Source organism: Octopus bimaculoides, chromosome 15 (assembly GCF_046866305.1).
Source record: "Octopus bimaculoides isolate indiv1 chromosome 15, ASM4686630v1, whole genome shotgun sequence".
Lineage (NCBI taxonomy): Eukaryota > Metazoa > Mollusca > Cephalopoda > Octopoda > Octopodidae > Octopus > Octopus bimaculoides.
The window spans coordinates 9,734,695-9,743,489 of NC_142942.1; the positions used below are offsets into that span (position 1 = coordinate 9,734,695).

General features: G+C 36.2%; 1 protein-coding gene across 4 annotated transcripts in view; it reads right to left on the reverse strand.

Annotated features, from left to right (window-relative positions):
- The window catches only part of LOC106876865 (protein YIPF3), a 40,433-nt gene extending 31,678 nt beyond the window's left edge, over positions 1-8,755 (reverse strand). For 3 of the 4 annotated variants that reach the window (XM_089363399.1, XM_089363400.1, XM_089363398.1), the window contains exons 1-2: positions 8,613-8,709; positions 3,914-3,995 (exon numbers count right to left, since the gene is read on the reverse strand). In XM_089363399.1, the coding sequence (XP_089219525.1) occupies positions 3,914-3,995; positions 8,613-8,648 (118 nt within the window). In that variant the 5' untranslated portion in view covers positions 8,649-8,709. Of the gene's footprint in view, positions 1-3,913; positions 3,996-8,612 lie in introns of all 4 variants that reach the window. The other variant, XM_089363397.1, reaches the window with a different exon arrangement.
- Positions 8,756-8,795: the final 40 nt, after the last annotated feature.

An 8,795-nucleotide genomic window follows, 5' to 3' on the forward strand; every position in this document is an offset into this window, starting at 1 on the left:
AGCATAAAATTTGACTGGTTTTGATGAAAAAAACGTTATCAAGATGCATTTTGACTCCATCTAAATCATTAAATGTTTTTCCTTGCAATGGTTTCTGTAGAGACAAAAACAAGTGGTAGTTGGATGGTGCAATATCAGGAGAATATGGTGGATGAGGTCAGAGATCCCAGCCAATTTCATGTAACTTTGTTTGAGTAACCAAAGACGCATGTGCTCAGGCATTATCTTGTTGGAACACTACCCCTTTTCTGTAGGCAATCTCCAGCCTCAAATTAGCCAGCTGATGACAGAATACATCAGAATTAATGGTCTGGTTTTGTGGAAGAAGCTTATAATAAATGATGCCTTTATGATCCCATCAAACACAAAGCATAGCTTTTTTGGCATGGACATTCGTCTTTGGTAGTTGTTTTGGAGGATCCTTATGCATATCACAAATGGAATACTGGTCCAAGCAATTCTTTTCTGAGAGTTTGTGAGGGAACCATACATTATAGCAAGAAATGTATCTTAGCTTCACTAGGTGTTCATGAGCCATACTTATAGAAACTTCCAGCTCCTCTGCAAGTTCTCTAGTCATGATATTTGAGTTTTCTTCAATTTTTGCCTTTAAAACATCTTCATCCAATTTTGAAGATCTTCCACTGTGACTGTCATCTTCCAAGCTAAACTCTCCAGCTTTAAATTTTGCAAACCACCTTCGAACAGTTGATTCACCTACAGCATCATCACCAAAAACCTCACAAACGTTTTTGCAAGTCTTAGCAGCATTTTCTCCTTTTTTAAAAAAGAAAAGCATTAAAATGCGAATACGAAATTTTCAGTTGTCCATTTCAAATGTCAATAAAGGGTAACAAGAATGAAAGACAAATCTATTTTTAGTCAGGAACAAAGAAGAGATGCACTACCACTTCAAGCAGCACCCACAGTTTTTCAGTTGTGTTCAATGAAGTGTGAAAAAATTTAGCTAAAAAATGCTCAGAACTTTCTAGACAACTTAATATATAGATTCATACGGTGAGTTTCCGATTTCCATGGCATATATATTCCCCACCTGGACGGGACACCAGTCCATTGTAGGATTACTCATTTTTGCCAACTGGAGCAACGCATCACCTGGTCTAGGAATCAAAACCATAATCTTACAATCATGAGTCCAACACCCTAACCACTAGGCCATGCGCTTCCATGATGACCACTAATATTGGTCAGAAATTTTGGCGAAGGGCCAACAGTTTCTGGGAAGGGACTAAGTTGATTACATCGACCCCCAGTACTCAACCAATAGTTATTTTATTGACCCCGAAAAGAGGAAAGGCAAAGTCAACCATGGCAGCATTTGAACTCAGAACGTAAACATGGACAAAATGAAGCATTTTGTCTGGCATGCTAATGATTCTGCCAGCTCACCACCTTACTATGACCGCTAATAATGGGTGTAAAATGTGTTTGCTATTGCAATTGTTATTTTCAGATTTACATACCAAGCTCTTCATCTGGTCCCACATACCAGACATTTTGGTCTGAAGCTGTAACAAAAGTAGTTGTCCACTTAAAGAAAACAAGTTATTTCAAACAAGCTTATTTCAGACTGTAATATCCTTTCTAATTTTAGCACAAGGCCAGCAATTCTGAGGTGTAGGGAGAGCAAATCAAGTACATCAATGCCAGTACTTACTTACCTGATAATTATTTTTTACTGATCATGAAAGGATGGTAGGTAGAGTCAATCTTGGCTAAATTTGAACTCAGAACACAAAAAGCTGGAAGGAATACTGTTGGGCATGTTGTCCAGCATGGTAATGATTCTGCTAGCTGGCCATAGCATACACATATATGTGTGTGTATATATATGTGCATATGTATGTATATATATATATATATATATATATATATATATATATATATATATATATATATATGTATGTATGTATATATATATATATATGCATATGTATATATATACATATGTATATGTATGTATGTATATATATATATATATATGCATATGTATATATATATACATATGCATATGTATATATATACATATGTATATGTATGTATGTATGTATGTATGTATGTATATATATATATATATATATATATATATATATATATATATATATATATATATATATACATATATATATATATATATATATATAGGAAGGGCATCCAGCTGTAGAAACTCTGCCAAATTAGATTGGAGCCTGTTGTAGCCATCCGGTTGCACCAGTCCTCAGTCAAATCGTCCAACCCATGCTAGCATGGAAAGCGGACGTTAAACGGTGATGATGATGATGATGATATGTAAATGTATGTGTGTGTGTATATACATATATATATATGTGGTAAGAAGTTTGCTTACCAACCACATGGTCCTGGGTTCAGTTCCACTGCATGGCACCTTGGGCAAGTGTCCTACTATACCCTCGGGCCAACCAAAGCCTTGTGAGTGGATTTGGTAGACAGAAACTGAAAGAAGCCCATCCTATATATATGTGTGTCTTTGTGTCTGCATTTGCCCCCCCCCACCACCACCACCACTTGACAACCAGTGTTGGCATGTTTACGCCCCTTATAACTTAGTGCTTCAGCAAAAGAGACTAACACAATAAGTACTAGGCTTTAAAAGTAAGTCCTGGGGACGATTCGTTCAGCTGAAACCCCCGAAGGCGGTGCTCCAGCATGGCTGCAGTCAAATGACTGAAACAAGTAAAAGAATAAAAGAATATATTCTGTGCGAATATGACAGAATTTAAGAGTTGTTGACTGCTAGAGTTTAAAACTTAGCTCTATCGTTTACTACAAGAATGAATCCCTTTCTTTTGTAAGAAGGCTCAGAGTTACAAATTTTCTATCCATGAAACTACACCAACACACAAAGAGCTTCTATTCAAGTCAGATGACTCTACTGTCATCAAATAATGAAAAGACGACACAGTAAAAGAAAAAAAATCCCTGGATAGGTGTAAGCATGGCTGTGTAGTAAGAAGTTTGCTCCCCAACCCCATGGTTTCAGACTCAGTCCCACAATGTGTTACTATAGATGGCAAATCCTTACAAGTGGATTTGATAGATGGAAACTGAAAGAAACTTGTCATACATAAATACATACACACACACACATATATATATATAGAGAGAGAGAGAGGCCAACTGAAAACTGACCAATGAGAACTGGCCTATGCAGTCACAAGCAGCCATGCCCACTCTCAACCTTCCCACCCTTGATCATGTATGATATCCAGGATGTGACAGAAGAGAGGGGAGAGAACTGCACCAGCATCAAGTTGACCAAGTGAACATGAAATAAAGTGCCTTGCTGAAAGACACAATATCTGGGAATTGAAACCATAACTTTACAATCGTTGTCCTAACATCCTAACCACTAAGTTATGTAAGAGTTAAATATCTTTGCCAGCCTAAATGCAAAATGGATGCATGGATAGGATAGTTGGCTACTATCTCATGAGAATTTAATTCAAATGCAAGGTGGCAATTATATTGTGTATTTCAGCTGTACATTTGCTTCTATACATTATCCTTCAACTGATATTAGAAACAGGAACTAGATCCTCTTGGAATATCTACAATTAGTTATTGTTTTGTTGTTTAGCTAGCATCAAGTCACCTTTGGCAAAAGGCACTTCAGTGATGACCACACAGTCGTTTCTTTTTCTTCAAGCAGTGTGTATCTCAAGCAGCACCATGTTTTGCTTAGTTTTTGAAGATGGCAAAGTTTGATTTGAGAGAAATTTGATTGCTATGATAGATGGGTAGGACAAAAATAAAAACAAAATTTTTTAAAGCCTAATTAATCCTTATATTACACCCCAAAGGATGCTGGGATGATGGTTGTTTTGTATGTAAAAAAAAAATTTAAGATAAAGAATCAAACATGGAAACCAACCTCTGAATTCACTCTCATAGTCGGAAGCATCATTGTCTATAACTTCCATATCATCAAGATCTATCACAGATGATGTTTGACTCTGAAAAACAATCATAACATATAATTGATTACTCAGTAAAACTTTAAATCATAAACAGTTTCAAACCTATTCATGTATTCATTCTCAAGGTTTCCCTCCTCCCCAATAACTGTAAAGTTAAGGGATTAGACAACTGAATATAGTCATATGTTCAAACAGCCATAGAGTCACTGTTGTTGTCAGACTCCAGGTCAGCCTCAATTAACTCTTTCACTGCAGAAATCAGATACATCCACTCAAAATTTCACTATCCTTAACTGCGGAAAGCAATTTTATACACCAATCTATGTTTTATTAATGAATGTTGAGTTTGGAACAAATTTTTGCTAAAATAAGTCAAGTTTAATTGGGCCATGTCCAGCCCAGATATTCTACCTGTTTTAAGGTCAAGCCAGCAAGATTCAACCTCTCACACCTATCTTACAATGTCATTTGAAAAATAAGCAATCACATCCTCAGAATCTCAAAGCTACGAGATAATGCATGATTAATTGAAAACCATGTGATTAAATAAACATTACATTTGATTGAGTAATCTGAATATTAAAGAGTTTAATGTTAACTTGCAAAAAATATCAATTCAATTTTGTGGTAGACATTTTACAGAATCGAGATCCTAAAACCAAGGCACCACATAAAAAGCATTAGTGTGGGTGTTGGTGCCATGTAAAAAGCACCCAATACACTCTGTGGAGTGGTTGGCATTAGGAAGGGCATCCAGCTGTAGAAACCAAGCTAAAATATACTATGGAATCTGTTGCAGCCCCTAGCCTTGCCAGTTCCTGTCAAGTCGTCCAACTCATGCCAGCATAGAAAGCAGACGTTAAATGTTGATGATGTATTACAAACATTCGCACGAAAAGGCTGCACATCACATGGAGAATTAAATATTACTGATGCACTTTGTATGCAAAGTTAAACTAATCTAAAAATTTAGAGAAAAACACATAGAAAACCATTATTTGCCTCCTTTTAATAAATCTACTAATGTATAACAACATTTTGAATTACAGGTTTTTCGAGGTACTCAAGTATTAGTAAGGATTTTTTTTTAAACCATAAATTATATTTTTAAAATTCAGGACACCTAGATACAATATACAACACACCATTTGAGAAGCACTGATTTGAATAAATAAAATAAAACTAGGAAGACAGTTGTATGCTCTGGTTAACACTCTCCACTATGAAGTAATACTGTGTGCAATCACGTATTGCTGTGTACAATCACACATGTACTTATTTCTAGTACAGGCGCAAGCTCACATTTTTTCTCTTCTTGTTTGGGAGATATAGTTAATCACATTGCCTCCTGATTTATTTTATCAATGTCCATAGAAGGTTGAAAGGCAAAATCGACCTCAGTAGGATCTGAACTTCGTGTTTTTTTGTTTTTTTTTAAACTGCAGCCTTAAGCATAACATCGACTCTACAGCAGTGTTTCCCCACTTATTTCCCCCCAATAGCTGTCCAGGTAAATGTATGACCCACCGGTTGATGGGGGTAAAAAACAACTTTATTTTTAATATTTGATCACAATTATTTAATACAAAGGAATCTACCGGTAATTCTTTTATTAAGTACTGAATATCAACTTCTCGTACTTTCCTTAAAGAAATATTCACACTAAGGTATTAGAATAGCACTATACTGCAGCAGACAATCTTCACACAGTATGCATGGCTGGAGTGGTTGGTTTGACTAAGTTGAGTATAGGTGTAGTATGTTTGCTGTGAAAAAATCTTTTCCACAATTCCATGTCCTACTAGAAAACAAAAAAAAAATGGATCCCACGCCCCACCGGTGGGGCGTATACCCCACGCTGGGAATCACTGCTCTACAGACTTCTATTTTCTCAATAAAAAATACGACCTAATGCATTTAATTTTCTCATTCATTAACAAAAGTCCGAAACAAATCCACATTACTGTTTTTGAGTCAAAGGAGAGGGTGAGCCTGCTGCGATCATTCTATCTGCCAGAGATATCTTTAAAAAGTGCCATGGTTATTCCAGGGCGTGTAGTCTGGTTTTGGAATACTTATACTGTCTCTGTGATGTAAGACGCAACCAAAATAGTTGGCAACAAGACGGGCATCACGTAAAAACAGCTTCAGAAGACCAGTCCAACACACACCAGCACGTAAAACAATGATGATGAGGGTGAATGAATTTTCTAGATAAACTGAGAATAAAAGACTCAATGGTCACTACTGGAATTCTTGATTAAAGATATAATCAATACTGGAGTTAAACAACAGGACTACAGATTTTTATTGAATGCTATGAAAATGCATGTTCAATTTCCACCCATTTTCGCACCTCTGTCTGTTTGGAAAACTAGCTTTGTTTTCATATTGTTGGAGATCGGTCCGTTACAATGTACAACCAACAATAAATATATCGTGTAACCAGCTAGAAACAGCAAGCAAATCCCCCTTTGCCGTTTAATAAAGCGACGTCTAATAACGTAGTTCTACATATATTGTCGGAATAAAAGATCGGAATGCTTTTGATTAGCGGTCTAATCTGGGACAAAACGCCAACTTGGCAATTAGCTTCATTTAATCAAAAGAAGAAGAAGAAAGCACAGAACCAGCAGTTTTTAAGGGGAGGAAGAAGTTGATGACATAAACCCCAGTACTTGACCGGTACTTATTTTATCGACCTCGTAAAGATGAAAGGCAAAGTCAACCTTGGTGGAATTTGAACCCGGTACGTAAAGGCAAACGAAATGTCTCTAAGCATTTTGTCCAGCGAGTTGTAATTAATAAAAATTCCTTTAACATGTTTTGACCATGAAAGCCAACTATACTACATAGGACGAAATACGAATACGCAACAACTTAGTGGTCAGTTAGAAATATTATCGACTCACAGAATTTATAAAATACCTACATTCTTCAAGGACTTATGTCATTATAAAGGGAAATTAAAATAGGGCATTTCAAGTAAAATGGAAAAAAAAAATTTATGTGATAATGCGTTTGAGAAATATGCAATGGTTTGGACGAATCGTTGAATTAACCCATTAATGTGTGAAGTTTAATTTTCGTAATAGAATTAATTACAATTAAATAATCAGAAAAAACATGATATGAACGATGGAAAACGACGTAAAAAAAAAGATGAATCTACAATAATTATGTTTCTTGAAAAGTTAATAATATGTGAATAGTATTTAGAACCGAAACTAACATTTCGTATTTATATCAATCTTGTCTTGTTTTGCTGACACTATAAACTAATGGGGTTAACTTGATTTTGATTATATTAAATTTGTTTAAAGCACTTTGTCAGATCGGTCGATTCTGAGAGAGATTTATTTGGGAAAACACAAGAAAATCATAATTTTTTGTTTCGACTTGCAGGAGGAAAAAAAAAAAAAGAGGACAAAATAAATCACGGCGTTGTTGCTTAAATATTTATCAATAAGTCAGCGATGCGAGTCTATTATACGATTCAACTTATTTCCTGGTTTGGACCATATTTCATATGAGACTCTAATTAAGTTATAGGCAACATGCGGTCCGGACACTTTCTGAATGGCATGCTTAGCAATTTTTTTTTTTTTTTTTTTTAGTAATGCGACCCGTTTCTTGAAAAAGGCTGCTCTAATTAATGTACTCAAGAAAATAATGAACGACACAATGCAACATTGCCACTTGGCGACTGGAAACCTGATACTGCGAACACGTTGGTGGAGGAATTCGATATATATTTAAGACATTCATATCAAGAAAAGAGTTGTGGTGGGTGTCACGGCACAGCAACATTGTCTGGGTATAAACAAAAAAATGCAAATGACACATACATGTTTATGCAACAGACTTATGAACGAGCCAATGGGATAGCTTCGACGTGTTCGATCGACATGCTAGAAACAGTAACCAAACCTTTCTCAAATCATATCCGAGCACCTTAAACAGTGTGTAATGGAGAAAGTCGTATCTGAAAACGTAGTTTGAACTGAACTATTTGGAAATGGCCGTGGCTGGAACACCTTTATCAATCGGGGCTGACAATATAAATTAACTTCGGCAGAATATCAATGTGCGATGTACGTTTTGTTTACACGCAATCTTAACAATGTTCACTGTATTTTTGCTTCACTAGTTTATTTATCGATCTCAAACAATAAATATTATGACAGGTCAACAAACCCTTGACGTTTCGAGGTATTGTAACGAAAGATCACCTAGGTTTGATGTTTCGTTTTAAAGACCTTAAAGGCAACACTTCCTAAGAATGCAGGCGGATAAGAAACGCCTAAGACGATAAGTCATCGGCACGACCCCCATCTGACCAAAGCCTACGTATTTGCCCCGAGTGCGTCAGAGGATGTCGTTCAAGGATCGATTTACATAGCCACATCAGAGCTTGCTGCTCTTCCTCATAATCTTCGGATACGAAGAACTGTCATCATCACCTTACATTACAAATGATTAATTATAAATAACAACAACAGAAAAAAATGGAATCGATTTTAGCGACGATCCTAAACAACATATCGTGTATGAAAAAAAATGAGCGATATGTACAATGCATCTTGGTAAAATACACCCGTCTGATTGAATTATTATGTAAATGCTAATAAATAAATAATTGCCAACGTGTACCTGAGGTTGATGTTGCCAATCTGTACGGTCGGCCATCGCTGTGACATCACTGACAAACTCTCGTTTATCCCCCAACACTAACCCCTCCCCCCTCTCTTTCATCCCCAACACTAACCCCTCCACCTCTCATTATCCCCAACACTAGCCCCCCCCCCTCTCGTTTTCTCTCTCTCTCTCTCTCTG